The sequence below is a fragment of the Phragmites australis genome, chromosome 6 (genome assembly GCF_958298935.1).
Source record: "Phragmites australis chromosome 6, lpPhrAust1.1, whole genome shotgun sequence".
In the NCBI taxonomy this organism is placed as follows: domain Eukaryota; kingdom Viridiplantae; phylum Streptophyta; class Magnoliopsida; order Poales; family Poaceae; genus Phragmites; species Phragmites australis.
Genome location: NC_084926.1, coordinates 11,901,743 through 11,919,228, shown reverse-complemented (window position 1 = coordinate 11,919,228; position 17,486 = coordinate 11,901,743). Strand labels below are relative to the sequence as shown.

Below are 17,486 nucleotides of genomic sequence, written 5' to 3'. Positions count from 1 at the left end.
CACTATTGATTTGGTTTGACCGAGTGCGCGGTGTTGGGTTTCCCAAGGACGAAGGCCCAGCCAGCCCATGGGCGCAGGCGGCGGCGCGCACGCGTCGGTTGCGGCCCAGAGCTGTTCTGACGACGAAGGAAACCCTAACCTCGTCGGCGGACGCTCTCGTCGTCAAGACATGAGCTCGTTTCCACGTATTGACACATGTTCACATCCATCTTCTGAAATGTCTTGACTCTATAAAACGTGTTTTTTAAAACTATCGCTCAAGGCTCAAGCTACCAATTGCCCGAGCATTGTGGACGAAGCTGCCAGGCTGATCCGCCACAAAAAAAAACCTGTTTTCAGGTAAGGAACTGTGCCATGTGAAGAAACAAAGGATAGAATCCTTGCCTGCGCAATCAGCGGAGGTGGGCACACTAAACAGGCCGGCGCAAAGCTCTTAAAATCGGGTGCCAGACTCGATTAACGGTCCACAAGGCAAACCTTAAATCCTCGCAAAAACCTTTCTTTTTTCAGGTACAACCACCCTCCCATCCCATGTGCTCGCATATTTATTCGCATTCCATCCAGCCTAAGCGCCGTTGCCCTGCCCTGCTTATTATATCGTCCCTTGACTACTCTGCCTTCTTCACCACATCTTCCTTCTTGGACTCCACCACCAGTCCACAAACGCAAAGCGACGATTGGCGATGGATCCCCCATCCGCTCAGGCGATGTCCGCGACCGACGACTTCCAGGACAAGGCCGTGGACGAGTGGTAAGGGGACACTGCTTGCTCCGACCCCTATTCTTCACTCACTCTCATACCCCGCTCTGCTTGCGCCTTGAATCTCGATCGATTGGTCCTTATGTCTCCGTCCGCCGTGTGCTTGCAGCTGTTCTTGCTGCTACGATTGCTGCTCCAGCATCTTCGACTTTTTGTGCTGCTCGTCTTGATCGGTGCTGCTCGCCGACCTGGCAGGACTTCTAACGGAGCCGGAGCCCAGAGGTACTGGTGATCTTGTTTGGTTCTAGATGTTCTGTAGTTCTAAGATCTTTTAGGTCCTTCGACGATTTGGTCCGTTCATAATGAATGAGCTTGGGGATGGAGGCTCTTAAACTCTAAAAGAGAAGAAAGAAAGGTCTTTCGATGATGATGCCTGTAAGGTCTTCTTCATTCATCTGTGAGGATACTGGGATCGACTGCTGAAATTCCAACTTATCTCTTTCGTTGCAGCCCTGAAATAATTTCTCTTTAGCGAATTGCAAGATTCTAAGTTTGAAGATCGAAAAGCCGGGGACTAGTATTGATGATGTGCGTTCTTATTTGACACTTGTGCATCAGCAAGTTGGGCTCGAGGTCCCAACACATGCACACCGCATTACATCGAAATTCAGAAAACTCATCTACTTCTCCATGACGTGATGGTCGACATGGACAGCCTGAGCCTGCATTGTGGTGTTTGGCAGTTTGCAAACGTGAGTGGAATGCTGAATTGGACCAGTATGGCTTGCGCCTTTCCGCTTTGCTGAGATGGCTACAGGATCAGGGTGACAAACTGACAACCTGACCTTTAATTTACGACAGCACGCTTAGCTGCATTTCCTATTCCTTGTTGCGATGATATTCCATTAGAACTTGCAAATCGTAGAATACTTGACTTGGATTTTGCGTTATGATACATACTTATATTCCATGATTTGGAAGTTCGGTCCAGAAACAGGAACGGAGGCGCCCAGCGTCGTTTTCACACTGTTCTACGAGAACACTGAAGATGAAACGGTCGTAGAGGCGTGGAAAAAGATATGTGCCCAGTGGAGGCAACGGGTTGCACGGTTGCACCCCATTATGATACTTATTCCATAGAATACTTGCGCGAGGGCGCTCTTCGTGAGACCGCGCGACAACGCGCTGGCGTCCACGCCGAGTAACATGTACGACGCGCCGACGCCGTCCGCCACGCCGAGAAGACAACGCTGGCGTCGTCGTGGTCGTGCAGCGGCACGTAGCATGATCCGCAGCGAATCGTCAGAACCGGAGCCGCGTCGTCGGGTTCCGCGTGACCGTCGTCATCGCCGTCGTCCTCCGGCGCAAAAAGAAACGTCGACGAGCTCCTCCGGGCTGGTGACCACGTCCTCCGTCGCCGGCGGCAGCGACAGGGAGCCGACAAAGTTGGCGACGTCGTCGTCCTCACCGGGGCTCCCGCCGCGGGAGAGACTCGGTAACCGAGGCCCAGCGCGACGCGGAAGGCGTCGGGGACTCGTTCGTCCACCTCGCTCGGGGTTTCCTTGATCTGCTCCAACTATTCTCCATGGCTGCCATCATGATCATCGTCTTGTAATTGCTCACGTCACAAAATCGGCCCATATCCTTCATCTTATATAGATCGACTCAGCAACTCAAGCTATGGTGGCATTGGATCACCCAACTCCTGCCTCTCTCCCTCGATTTGTTTCCCACATGTCGTTCTCTCTCAAAAGCACTCAAGAACACACAGGAAGGGAGAGAGATACGAAGGACTGCCTTTTCTCTACTTCATCACAGCAGCTACTTATACACAAAGTCACGCACTCCATTTGCAACTACCATTAACTCCACTATCTAATCTCATGGCATGCACACATGCAACTCACGTAGCACTACTCAGCCACGGTTGAATTGACTCGGCCAACTAACTAACAACTAGCTAAGACTAATTCTCCTAGCTAATAACAAGATTATTTCCAACAAGCTACGCCCGGATTCTCTCGATCGGCAGCTACTACAAAGACTCAAATTGGACACGGACTGGACTCTATGAAACGACACGATTCTTAACAAGAAGTACAGCTGAATGCATGATTGGATACATGCATGGGCTCCAAATTAGTCGATCTGCTTGTTAGTCAGTTTCCGACTCGAAGTCGAGGGGTCTATGTTCAAGGCCACATCACATTCGCGGGCAGTTTGAGGCTTTCACGTGGACACTTGGAGCCAATTCCCTTCCAAACCGCACCCGACCGCTGCGGCGCTGCAGCAGACACGTGGAAAGGGTAGTAGAACATTTGAAGCTAAAATTAAGCAGATCTAGGCTAACAAAAGCTCAGTCGTCTTCGATTCTCCTCTTTTTGGTTCCTGCGGAGGAACCAAGGCGATTATGTTTAAATGATTCTGTAAATAAATGAAACTTGCTCACTGTGTTATGCTACCCTGCTTTAATGAATTAATAGCAGAGCTTAATTATGCTATACAGTCTGTTTTGTACAACTCCTATAAAACTAGGGATCGGCTGGCTCAAATCACTTGGCTGGTCGCTAGTGGATCACTTATGAATCAAATGGCTTAAAAACATGTTTGTTAGCGAGTAATACAATTATTAACTCCATTCTTTTTTACTTGTCGTTTAGAATATTGACGTAGTCTCCAACAAATGTGATGTTTAACCATTACTTTTCACAACTACTTTTAAGTAAAATTTGATAAAAATTAATATGAAAGTATTTTTCATGACAAATATACTAGTATTATTTCCATGTGCCAACGTCGAGTCTTGCAACCACACCAACATCTTTGGTACGAGTGTACGAGTGTGATATCATTGAGTAATCGATATATAACATCACAAACACCTAAGACCTCAATTACATCACTCGGGCAAGGCCCGATAGCAAATGCCAAACGCGACTCTAAGGGCGTCGAGGATAAGCTTGTCGATCTCACGCGGGATTTTCTTCCCGATCATCTTCTCCATCTTTGACCTTTGGATTTCTCTATTCTCTAGGTTTGTTAGGACGACTCATTGCAAGTTGTAACCCCTGTGTGCTTTGAGAGAACCGTGACATCTTAAGAGAAGAGTGAATTAGAACATTTAAAATCTAATTGACTCCAAAAGCTTTACAAGATAAACCTATATCAAATTCTATACAAATATGCTCTAATCTTATCTAGTGTGTCTACTCCACCGTTCAAAATTTTTTTGCAACCTATAGCTAATCCTAGCAAACTACTCTAGAAAGATAAATATGCAAAGATAGATTGTAAGTATGTAAATGTGGAAACGATAAGGTAGAGAGAGCAAATTCAGCACAAGAGATTTTTATCCTATGGTATCGATTGCATAAATGCTACCTCTAGTCCATGTTGGAGCTCCACTAAGGATATGCTCCAGGTCGGCACCATATCACGACTCTTGAACCATCAAGTCTCCAAGGCAAGGCCTCAAGCCAGATGAGCTACCAAGCCACCAAGGCAAAGTCTCACCACTAATCTCTCTTTCGGTCACTTGCCATCGTGATCACTTTGGAGCTTGAGCCACAAGGGCAAGAGTCTCAGTGTCCCCGTAAAATTGTCTTATCACCCCTCGACACCAAGTTGGAGGGTCAACAAGCTTGCCGATGAGTCACCAAGACTCCAAGGTGGTGGCGTACTTCTTGGTACAAGTTAGATCACTCCTTGATCCCTTCTTCAAGCTGTAGACTTAACTACAACTTACTCTAGGTCTATAAGTACTGAACACTCTCTAATCTTGTGCTTAATTGTCTTGTATGATCACTTTAAGCACTTTGGTGACTTGGATGTATTCTCAAGTATCTTTGTATTTCTCTGGACTCCAGCAACATGACATACCTTCAAATGACTGAGTGCAGTGGTATTTATAGTCTCAAACTCGCGCATTAGTCGTTAACCCAAGGACTAAAAAAAGTTGTTTACACCAGATAATCCGGTGACAACAGAAGTACTAACACCGGATCATCCGGTGAGTACCTCCTAAGAATCTAGCTGTTGGAATCCATTCGTATCCATTGTGAGCACTAGATTATCCGGCGTACCTTCAAATCCAACACCGGACCTTCCAATGAGTTATCTTGAACCATCCAAACTTTTGCAGCCTCTCTATGTAAAATACTCCTGTGCATTCATTATATTCACACTGGACCTTTCGGTGAGTTGAACCGTCTCTTCTTTTCCCTAAAGATGCTTTGATGCAACTATCTCTGTGATCACCGGACTATCCGGTGAGTTGATCTTAATTTTTCAATTGGCTGCAACCTTCTCTCTAGGAAATACTCTAGTGAGTACAACTCGTGCACCGGACCATCTTGTGAGTTGAACCTTCTCTTTGCCTTCGTCTGGAAATGCTCTGTTGCTTCTGCTCATTTGAACACCGGAACATCCGGTGAGGCAAAATTGCGTCTGGACAAAATGCTCCAGTGTGTTGAACTCCTCTACACCGATCCTTCCGGTGAGAACAAATTCTCTGAGACTTTTCCAATTCAATCAAATTTTGTTCCGACTTCGATGGCTTCTTGATGTACTGCATCCATGAGACCTACTAATATATATTCTTGACAAACATATTAGTCCCAGTGACTATGTTATCATTAGTCACCAAAATCACGATAATAGTCTAATAGGGTCATTTTCGCTATAATCTCTCCGTTTTTGGTGATTGATGACAACACAACCAAAGCAAGTGATAAATAATAAATAATACCAATTGTAAAGGACACAAAATCATACCATATTGCTTGGATGCATGTTCTTACCACTCAATCCCTCTTTTGTTGTGGCTCTCCCTTTCTCCATTGCCACTATCTCCCATGATCGGCCCATGCAAGAGCTCCTTTATTGCATGTTTTTGATATCAAATGTAGATAAATTCCTCTTTGTCAACCTTGATATCTTGCTTGTTCTCCACTAGGCATACCTCATGCAATTGAAATGAAAGCACACGGATCATAATTCATGAAACTCACATAATATGATTTAAACTCTCCCTATATATGTGCATACATATGATGAGACCCACTTACGAATATCACTTATAGTTACTTATAGGAATGTAACAATATATGCACATCTAGACAATTGAGGTAAGAAGTTTAAGTCATATCATGTATGGATGTAGCTTAAATGTAGAAATAATTGACAATGATATCAATTGAATTATTTAAGCATTGTATACCTCCGGAGACGTGTTGATTGCTCCATAAGACTATAAAAGATATATCTAGCAACATATGTTAGTCTCAAAATCACAACCTATAAGATATACTCCCCATAAATATATCTATATAAGTATTAAATACTTGCGAGATATATACACTTGTTATTAATAACGATAGAGAGGGTACCATATAGATTGGTTTATGGTACATAAAAGATATCAATTGTGAAACAAGTGCCATGAAAAAACTTACAACTAATAAACCATGTAGTTTGCTCATAAGAAAGAGAGAAATATAAGCAACCTACTATATGAAAAACCTACACTATACATTGCAACAAATTGAAATATACACATACAATCCTAGTCAAGGCAAAAGATCTAGATGCAAGATAAAATGTATAAACAAAGATCTAGCTGTCATTTAACTTTTTTACCTTTGGATGGAGATTTGGGTATACGATGATCATGATCTTCATTAAAGAGCCCAATATTGTATACTTGACTTCTTTATTTAAGCTTTTATTTCATTTTGTGAGCCAAGTCTCTAAATCCTCATAGTCACATTGGACTTCAAGTCTTCTTTGGAACCCAAACCGATTTAGGTCCTTTATATTGGTGATGACTTTCTTAGGCACCAAAATAGGTTGGTTCCGCCCCTGATCCTTTCTCCCAATCATATGCGCAATCACCTTGCCATTCTCCTTCTTCTTAAGCTCATAGTGGTTGCTCGTGGTCTTGTTCTTGTAGTTGGGATTGATGTAGAGGTTAGAGATCTTGTTGGAGATGTTCATCGTCTTCTTCTTCTCCCTGATCTCCTTCTTGACTTCTCGTATTAGGAGAACTTGTGACCTTCTTGATGGCACTTGAAACATGTCACAATGCACCCCTCCGTAAGCTTGTTCACTATGGTTTCACGGATATCTTGTGAAGGTTGGGCATGTCCTTTTCCCTTTAGACTTGTCAAATCCTTCTTTACCTTCTCCACTTCTTGCTTAAGCTCATCATTTTCTTGTGCAATGAGGTCATTTGATAGTTTTACAAAAACATTCTCAATGCATTTCTTATTGCAAATAGGTGAGCACGATATATCAATTAAATCATCACAAGGAGTAGAAGCATCTACTTTAGGATTGAAATTAAATAGAGATGTAGATTGCTTTAAACAGACATTAGTTTGAGATTCAATGCGCTCAAATTTAGCCTTTAAGCTCGTCATGCTCCTTGTTTAGCAAATAAATTTACTCAATAATTGTTCATAATTAGAAACAAATGTAGCATGAATGTCATTAAGTATATTTAATTTTTTAAGCTCTTTTGATTGTTTTTTAAGAGTCATTTGTTGCTCATTGATCAAATGAATGAGTTTTTCTTGAGATGGAGAATCCTCATCAGATTCATTATCACTTACATCGCTATCTATATATTTGGTCATGAGGCACTTGAAGCTCTCATCACTTGAACTTGAATCTTCATCTTCACTTACCCATCTTTCCATGCTTGCAAATATTTTGGCTCTTCTCATTGTCTCTTTCTTGCTCTTGGTCTTCTTCTCCTTGATGTGGTCAATTATTTTGACCAAGTATTTTATGGAGATTCGATGATTAATCTTGGCATTGATCTTCTTGATGTTCTTCTCTATTTGACAGATGAGCTTGTCGACTTTAGGATCCATCTCTTCATTGCTTGATATACTTTTTATCATCATCTTCATTGCTCTTTTTATCTTCATCTTCATCTTCATCTTCATCATCTTTGCTTAAACTTGACTCTTGCTCTCGTCTTATCATATTTGCCTTTATGTTTTGGCATGGTCCTTGCTTGCTTGTGAGAGCAAAGTTTTTTGGCGTCAGATGAGGAAAGACTTTCACCTCCATATTCATGGTAATCTCATGAGCGGTGATCTTGCCGAGCACTTGACTTGGAGTCATCCTCTTGACGTTGTTGTTGTCGTATATGATATAAACTATCAACTTGTACTTCAGAAGAAGAGCGTGAAATATTTTTCTCACCACCTTAACATCTTCAATTTGTGTCAAACATAACCCATTGATCTCATTGACAAGAATATTCAAACGTGAATACATATCATTAGCATTTTCATATGATAGTTGTTTGATGTCATTGAGCTTAGTAACAAGCACATGATATTTCTCATTGCGTACATCATTTGTGCCTTTATGTATTTCAATGAGATTAGTCTAAATATCATGTGTATTTGTGAGAAAATAAATATGATTAAATGCATCAACATTTAAGGATGATAAAAGGATATTCTTCGCCAATGCATCTAATTATCTCTCCTCGTTGGTGATGCATTGTTTCATCCATTCCTCAGTGACTCTCTAAACATCTAAACATTTAGCTTGTAAATAACAAGATATTAGAATTTTCTAACAGAAGAAATTTGTGCCATCGAAAAATAGAGCAATATGGGTATCCATCCTATCTATAGACATCACAACTCACTAGACGGTGAAACCTAACCGATCAAGATGAGACAGGGTCTCAAATGCTACTTGAATGGCATGTCCTTGTAAAAGGTGTGAGCTCCAGCTCTGGTATCAATTGTGAGGGAACAGTGACGTCCTAAGCGGGAGGTGAATTAGGACACTTAAAACCTACTTGGCTCCAAAAGTTTCACAAGATAAACCTATATCAAATTCTATCCAAATGTGCTCTAAGTTTATCTAGTGTGTCTACTCTACCATTCAAATTTTTTTTGCAACATATAGCCAATCCTAGCAAACTACTCTAGGAATATAAATGCGCAAATATAGATTACAAGTATGTAAATGCGGAAACGTAAATAAGATAAAAAGAGCAAACTCGGTATAATAGATTTTTATCTTGTGGTATCGATGAATGCCACCCCTAGTCCACATTGGAACTCCACCAAGAATATGCTCCCGGTCGGCACCTGGTCATGACTCTTGAGCCACCATGTCACCAAGACAAGGAATTAAGTCGGATGAGCCACCAAATCACCAAGGCAAGATCTCACCACTAGCTTCTTTTCTGGTCACTTGCTGTCGTGATCACTTCGGAGCTTAAGCCACAAAAGCAATGGTCTCCGCGTCCCTGCATATTCGCCTTGCCGCCGCTCCACACCAAATCGGAGGGTCAAAAAGCTTGTCGTGAGTCACCAAAACTCCAAGGTACCGACATATCTCTTGTTAAAAGTTAGGATCACTCATTGATCCCTTCTTAATGCTGCAACATAGCTACAATTTACTGTAGCATTATAAGCACTAAACACTCTCTAATCTTGTGCTTAATTATCTTAGATGATTACTTTAAACACTTTGGTGACTTGGATGTCTTCTCAAGTGTCTCTGTGTTTCTCTGGACTCCAGCAACATGTCACAACTTAAAGTGACTGAGTGGAGGGGTATTTATAGTCTCAAACTCACGCACTAGCCGTTAACCTAACGACTAAAAAAGATGTTAACATCGGATAATCCGATGACAACAGAAGTACTAACACCGGATCATCCGGTGAGTGCATCCTAAAAAATTAGCCATTGGAACCCACTCAAATTCATTGTGAACATCGGACCTTCCGATGAGTTATCTTGAGTCATCCGAGTCTTTACAGCTCTCTCTGTGTAAAATACTTCGGTGCATTCATCCGGTGTTCATTCCATTCACATCAGACCGTTCAGCGAGTTGAACATTCTCTTCTTTTCCCTAAAAATGCTCCGGTGCAATTATCTCTGTGATCACCAAATATCCGATGAGTTGATCTTCGTTCTTCAATTGGTTGCAATCTTCTCTGCAAGAAATACTCTGGTGTAATATTTTGGTGAGTATAACTCGTGCACCGGATCATTCGGTGAGTTAAACCTTTTCTTTTCCTTCATCTGGAAATGCTCCGATGCTTCTGCCCATCTGAACACCAGAACATCCGATAAGAAAAAACTACCTTAGACAAAATGGAGAACAATTTATGTAAGATTTTTTCAATTCAATCAAATTTTTTCTCGATTTTAGTGGCTTCTTTATATACCGCACCTATAAAACTTACTCATATATATTCTTGATAAAAATATTATTATTAATTATCAAAATCACAACCATAATTTAATAGATTCGTTTTTGCTAAACATGTGCAGCCAGATCTTTTTTAAGGACGCCGTCACGACTTATGGGGGCAGGATTGGGCTCATCGGAGGCGGCACCGATTCCATCTTGGGTTCCCAGGCCCCGGTTCTGTTTCGTCAAAAGAACAGCGAGCCAGTCGGATTCCGCGATGGCAACTTTAGCCAGTTTTTTTACTTCTCGGAATGTCTCGGCTTCTGGAGATTTCAGTCGATGGCCATTCCAATGGCCGCTGACAAGGTTGTGTACTTGTGTCTTGGGGGCTGGGGGCTTTGGGGTTCGGTGGATGCGGGCTTAGGTTGTAGGCTAGTCCGGCGGCGGGCGGTCAGCAGGGCGCCACCAGCCACTGTGATGGACTGACGATGGACAGTGCTGGGTGGAGGAAGACAAAGCTTTGATGGGTTAGCGTGGCGAGGACGGGGTCGCAGAACCAGCATAGCAGCAAAGCTGCCATCAGGAATGGGAGGAGGGCAAGGCAGGGAGCAATGTAAGCTTGTATTGCAAGCAAACAAAGAGAAACAATGGGTATCATGTACCTCACATCCATCGACTAGAAATCGTTGAGTTTTTAGACGACTATTGAGAAGTTGCTCCTTTTTTTATAATGGAAGATTGTCTCGTGGCATCTGCATCCTGGTACACCAACCATGATTATTACATAAATTCATCTCATGCTAAGCAATATGAAAAAAATCGCAACTAGTCATAAGAAATTTAACACGTCTCAAACACGACATAGCATGTTATGGAATCTCCACTCATGAGTTGTGAATAGCTCCCCGACCACAACCTCCAAGAGTGGTGACGCCGTGAACGCCATATCCTTCGTGTCATCCCCCTATAACAAGGGCCAGTATCGTACTCAATTAATTGTCATGTAGATGGTATGCAAATGATCATGTAGATGGCAGCAATCCCACTCAAAATCAGTCTTTTCTTGAGGTGTTGAGACTTAAGCGCGTTCTATCTTGAGGTTTGCAACAAACGGTGGACTGGTATTCTGCTTGATAATTTGATTTGATTTCTCACAGAAGATAACACACAAACCTAGCGGTACAGATTGTGCATACACCGGTGTGATGATTTTTTCAGTCATATGATACAATGAACGCGACGACGACGGTAATGTCGTCCGGCTTCCCGCCTGTGGTAGCCGTCCCCTGATGCTTCAGCTTCTCGACGCTGTACGGCATGTCTTTATACCTGCACGTCGCCGTCTCGTGAACAGAGGCCGCGATGGCCTCCGCCATGGGCGAGAACCCCATCGCCGTGCCCATCCGCACGATCCGCTCCAGCTCGTCGTCCCACACGTTGTCGAATAGCCCGTCCGTGCCCACCACCACGACGTCGCGCGCCTTCCTTCGCCGGGACCTTGCCCCCCGCTGCGTCGGCGACTGTGGTGCCACCTGTGGCGTTGAGCTGCAAGGGGCAGTGGAAGAATTGTTGCTGCGGCTTCGAGCGGTACAGGATCCTGCCGTCGCGCAACACCGCGAACCCGCTGTCGCCGACGTACGCCCACTTGAGAGCCCGGCCCGCGAGCGAGAGGATGACCGCCGTGGACGCCGCGGGCGTGCGCGACAGGACCGTCCTATGGTGCGCCAGGTCCAGCAGGACGAGGGGGCAAACGCGCGTGCCGGGCCGGCGTGGCGGCCGCCGCCGCCACCTGGTGGGCGTTGTGCGAACGCGGAGGCGTCCACCCCCGTGCCGCGATACCCGCCAACGCCATCAGCCCATCAGCCACGCCGATGACGCCGGTCCTGGCGTGCCCGAAGTGCGCGTCCTCGTTGTGGTCCGGTACGTAGCAGGACTCGAACTCCATCCTCAGGTCCCTCGGCGGCTCCTCCTTGTCGCACTCCATTGGGTCGCTGACGCTGTCGTCGAGCGTAGGGAGAAAAGCGGCGGCGAAGCTCGCGACATCGTCGTGCTCGCCCGGCGGCGAGGCCCGGTAGCTGATGCCGAACGCGAGTCGGAGGGCGTTGGGGATTCGCTTGTCGATCTATCCCAGGGTCCCCCCCCCCCCATCACATTCTCCATCTTTGATTTCTTTGGTTTCATTCGGAGTTTCGGACGTGGAAGAGCATCGGTGTATTGCTGTTACGACTTATGTGGCGGGACTGATCTCACAATACTCGAAAAACTATTTTTCAAAATATTTAGATTATTTTTTAAAATGGTTTATATAAAAGCCCGTCTAAATAATCTGTAGAGTTCCTCTACTGTTTTAGACCACCTAATTTTTATAGACGGTTGCTTACGTAAAATACCTGTGAAAATAGGTTGATTTTCAAAAGTAGTTCTTTATGTGAACGTTTGTGTAAAATTTTATTTTCGCAGCCAGTTCCTTACGTTAACTGTGAAAATGAGATGATTACTACAGACAGTTCACATAAGTAACTACCTGTAGTAATGATTATTTTCACATGTGATTCCTTATATAAACCGTTTGTGGAAATGAAGAACCATTTTCAGAGACGATTGACACAAGAAACCATTTCTAAAAATATATAATAGCTTATCTTAAAAAATTCATAATTTTTTCATACAAATTTGGATGGGGACAAAATTTATATAAAAATTGTAACCTCAATTGAGATCTACAACTTTATAGTTGAATTATTTTTATTTAAAATCATTTAGATGTCTAAATAATCAATTAAAATTTCACACATAAGTTTCGATCACATATGCTACCACGAGTTCTATTAATGCAAATAAAATCAAAAACAAGGTGAAGAAAAAGAATATAACTAATTTCAACATCTCCAACAAAATCAATAAGAAGAAGATCAAAGACTCTCACTATCAACAACAAGACTTAGCTTACATAAGTACTTAGTGATAACAATAGTATTAAGTGTCATCAAGCGTCAGCACAATACAAATATTTTTTATTTTAATTTTATTTTTTCTTACTTAAAAGTACTAGAATAAGAACCATTATACATTTTTGCTTAAGTTTGATGCAAGGGGTGATAGCTATGTATACAAACGCACGTTCCAAAAACAGTGTAGGAACTTTCAAGAGCGAGAACTCAATCTTCTAAGCCATTTTTTGCAAAAAAAAATCAGTCGAACCCGATAAAGTCGGGGAGAAACGCGCATAACTTTTTATGTAGATGTACATAAAGTAAAAAAAGATCAAAATCAGAGTCCGTATGCAAAAATTATACCCGTTTTACTAAACGTACTTATGATCACTGTAATGCTTCGGCAGAAAAGGTTAAAATGATATTTTATCTGGTTCCTATCACATGTAATTGATAAGTGAGCCAAGTGAGCCAATAAAGAGGTTCGTGTGCAAGCGGAGGGTCCCGAGTTCGATTTCTACCAAATACAAAGGCTGAAAATAGTGTGAGAAAAATAACGTGGCTTGTGACTTGCGATTACGCAATTGTTTGGGTTCCTTGGGTGATTTTTTTAAATTTTTTTAGCAAAAAATATCGATTAAGGGATCGACTATCACAGATAGCTCACTCAAGAAACCGCCTGTAGTAATCGATTTTTATAGACGGTTTCTTAATTGAACCGCATGTGGTATTGATTTTTATGGACGATCAGCTTAAAGAATTGTCTGTGAAAATCTATTGTCACATGTGATTTCTTAAGTGAACCGACTATGATAATAAATTTTTATATATGATCTCTTCTGCGTATACGAAAATCATTTATTTTCGTAGATCCTCGATCACTGATAGTTTGATTAAGCGACTGTGTAAATGAACCATCTTCAAAAATAGATTTTTATAGTGTCATCCTGCGAGCGCAGCAGGTCGGCCACGCCGCGACGAGCGGAGGCGCACACGGCCACAGCGAGCGGCAGCATGGAGGCCGGGCGCGGCTGCGAGACTAGCCGTCGCGGCGGCGCACGAGGGACCGGGCGCAGGTGAGTAATCGCATCATGCACCGATGCACGCATGCGCGGGCAGAAGTTTCCGAGCACGGCGCTAGGAAGACACAAAACAGCGAACAGGCCGACCCAGAGGACAAATGAGCAGGCCGCGCGTACAGAAAAAACCAAGCCCATGCAGGAGTGCGAGACGCTGACGGGTGAGCCGCAATGAGCAGTGACTACTCCTTAGGTCATTATTTTACTGAGGTGAAATATGAATCTAACAGCACGCAAAAGTCTTATCCAATTGCCTGAAATACTGACTTTGAGCTAACAAAACAAGTAACTTACAGAGAGCAAAATCAGTAAGAAATACACATTTTCCATAATGATCTCGGAGGTATCATAAACTTAGCTGCCCTAGTACAAGGTCGTCTCTCATAATCCCACCAAGAAAAGACTCGAGGTTTCTCTTTGAGGCACATCTCGCCTCGCCCGTCATGACCCTCTCCCTGAACTCGTTCACCTTCTCCTGCAAACGCCTTCCCTCTTCGCCTTCCATGATCCTCTTGATACCATCTTCCACGATACTTCTCTTGGTGCTGCCAAGCCTGATCCCTATTCCCCACATCTTAACAATGTACGCGCAGTTGATAAACTGGTCACTGGACAGCGGGCAACACAGCAGACGCACCCCATTCTGTATGGCCTCCAGCGTCGAGTTCCACCCGCAGTGCGTGAGGTAGCACCCGACAGCCTCGTGCTGAAGCACGTCTTCTTGCGGTGCCCAGGCGACGATCTTGCCACGGTCGGCAACCGTCTCCTTGTAGCCGCTGGGGAGGCCTCCTCGCCACGACGGTTCGTCCTTGAGCGCCCACAGGAACGGCAGGCCGGTGGCCTCCAGACCCAGCGCGAGCTCCTTGATCTCGTCTCGCCCGATCGGCGCAACCCAGCTTCCGAACGAGACGTATGTCACCGTGCCAGGACGTTGCTGGTCTAGCCACTCCATGCAAGTGTCATCCGCCTGCCACATGCTCGGGATCCTTAGTGGCGAATGGTGCGAGTCGCCTTTCGTGCGATCGAAGCTGTCGGTCGGCAGTGGTCCGACTTGGAGAACCTGCGGAATCTGTGACGGATGAAGATGCTCGCCGGAGTCGCTGGCGGCCTCGCCGGGGAAGGTGTTGACGAGGATGGAGCGGAGGCTCCTTGCACGCTCCATGGTCCGGAGCCAGAAGGTGAATCTTGATTTCTGGCATGCTTCGTCGCCCACAAGCCACGGCAGTTCTGCCGTACTCAGCTCTAGTTCTGCTGGCAATTTGTGGAGGTCTCCGTTTACTTTTGTCTCATCATTGTTTAATCTTTTTGTCGCTGTGGGAATGCCTGCATGTCACAAAAGAAGAAGAAGGATAATTTGGTAGGAACAGTTTATAACTTCTGCCATTGGCCGGAATGCCTACATGTCACTCATCTATACTACTCTTTGCCCTGATCTAGTTGCCTCGTTTTGTTTCTGAGCAGCAAATTGGAGATGTTTAAAGATCACGCAGAACTGCAAGCAAACTAATCAGGTACAGGTTTTCTAAGAGCCGAGGCTAAAGTCAACCGTTGTATCATATGCTGCCAGCTCCCTGCAGCAATTTGACCCGCATGGGTAAACAATTAAACATGCATAGGAAGGAGGAACTTTCCAGGCAACACACGTAACAACACCACCTTGTAAGTTGTAATTTCAACATGATAAGCATGCAAACATTAACCTACATGGTAGGCTGCAACTTGCAAGATGCAGAGTGTCGGTTTGCGACGCTCTTTGCGATTGGAACTGTAAAAATGGGAGGTCTCTCGCTATTCAAGTCGTTCTAACATTCTATACATAGAACGAGTTACAATAAATTATTCCGTACACAAGATGTTTATCCCTCTCAACTTGTCACATTCAAATTCAATCAATGGCTCATAAACCATTAATTTATCACACTTATTGAATTAAAAATGCACTGTTCAATAACCTTTAATATGAAAACTTTAATAAAATACCACCTTAAAAATCTAAAACAACATCCATTTAAAAATAAATCAAGTTTCTAAAGCGATATCTATTTAAGAATGAAGATAATAGCTACATACATTTAGAACTAACTGCTCTGATCATGAGCACATAAACTAAGTCCGTGGTTTAGCTGTATCTGGGGTAGTTAGCTATTGTACATTGGTTTGAAGCCTAACGGTAAGGGTAATGCATGATTAGGGCATGAACAATGTTAAGTGGTTATGGCTATATGTTTAAGGAAAAATAGTGTTAAGCACTAGATAAAAATTATAATTTTCAATGCAAACAAAGTCTATAAGTGCTTAAATATAGTTAACTATTTTATGAGCACTAATATCAGTAGTGATGCTTAAGTGATCACCTTACTCTCCGTCTAAACATCTGTGCTACTGCAGTTGAGAAAAAAAAACTCAATTTTTTTAAATAAATACCTCCTCTAAACACTCCATTCTACTTGCTCTTAAGCTAGCCTATGGATCCCAAGAATACCTAATTAATAGTTGTTAGTAGGATGTCAATATCTAATATAGTCGTCAGAGCTGGTTTTGCCACAGAGGCATGTGAGCACCGCTGCACCAGTACGTGCCGGGCACAAGCTATCATGTGATGAAGCTAGCGCATAGCCGAAAGCTGAGGCAAGGAAGAACTAGAGCGAGATGAACGCAATGCGATGCATGGTCGCGTGCAGTAGCACGTAGTGCGCGTACCGGAATCTGAGATCAACCCCTTGTCGATGAGCTCTGGGATGGCCGCCACGACGCGGTAGGTCGCCAGCATCGCCGGCCAGAACCCCACGGCCGGCACGCCGCACCGGATGGCCACGGGCACGGCCCACGACGCCAGGACGTCCAGGACGAGGAACGCCACGCCGCGGCCCGTCAAGCTTTGGTTCGTCTTCAGCATGCCCTCCAGGTGGGCCGGCATGTGGTGCTCCATGGCGTGCAGGATGCTGGCGAAGCCCGGGGGCTCGCCGTCGCCGTCATCCGGGATGCCGCTGGCGATGGACGCGAGCGCCACGCCGGCGGCGCTCTCAGCCTGGCTGGCGCTGACGATGCGGCGGTGGACGAAGTCGGGCACGGCGACGGTGGCCGCGACGACGCCTGGCGCGGCGAGGGCGCGCGCCAGGCGTAGCATCGGGGAGACGTGGCCCTGCGCAGGGAACGGCACGAGGACGACGACCGCGGGGCGGACGGGAACGGGCACGGGCTCGGGCTTGGGCTCGGCGCCCATGACGGCCGGCGTTTGGGAGCCAAGCCGCCGATGGCGATCGCTGCTTCGGCCACGCCAGTGGACTTTGGCTATTTCGGCTTCCCGTCGTGATGCGTGGTGATATATGAAGAAGGCGCCGCGGGGCGTGGCTTGATTTGCTGGTTTCCCTATTGGCCGTGCGTCCCTTTCGCATCCCCTTTGACATTCGTTAATCAGGATCTCGCGTTTGTTAAACGCAAAGTAAACGCTTTCGGGGATATATACATGCACCTGGTAGTCTGATACTGCTAGCGATTGTTATTATCCTCTCGAGCAAATGACATGCCGACGTGAAGAGTTAGCTGCTGGAATGGCAATAATTTTTTGTCAATGTCCTCGTGTTTGGCACATGGTTCTT

At 44.7% G+C, this 17,486-nt stretch overlaps 2 protein-coding genes across 2 annotated transcripts; both read right to left on the bottom strand.

Moving 5' to 3' along the window:
- Positions 1-11,089: 11,089 nt before the first annotated feature.
- Positions 11,090-12,003, bottom strand: LOC133922960 (putative protein phosphatase 2C 24). Its single transcript, XM_062368459.1, is given in 3 exon segments — positions 11,090-11,353; positions 11,355-11,664; positions 11,699-12,003. Coding segments are annotated over 3 exon segments (735 nt in total). The 5' UTR covers positions 11,860-12,003.
- Positions 12,004-14,070: 2,067 nt separating this feature from the next.
- LOC133920462 (UDP-glycosyltransferase 82A1-like) lies at positions 14,071-17,191 on the bottom strand. Its single transcript, XM_062365081.1, has 2 exons — positions 16,588-17,191; positions 14,071-15,210 (listed from the first exon to the last, which is right to left on the bottom strand). Exons 1-2 carry the CDS (start codon positions 17,108-17,110, stop codon positions 14,234-14,236), a joined length of 1,500 nt encoding a protein of 499 aa, XP_062221065.1. The 5' UTR covers positions 17,111-17,191; the 3' UTR covers positions 14,071-14,233.
- Positions 17,192-17,486: the final 295 nt, after the last annotated feature.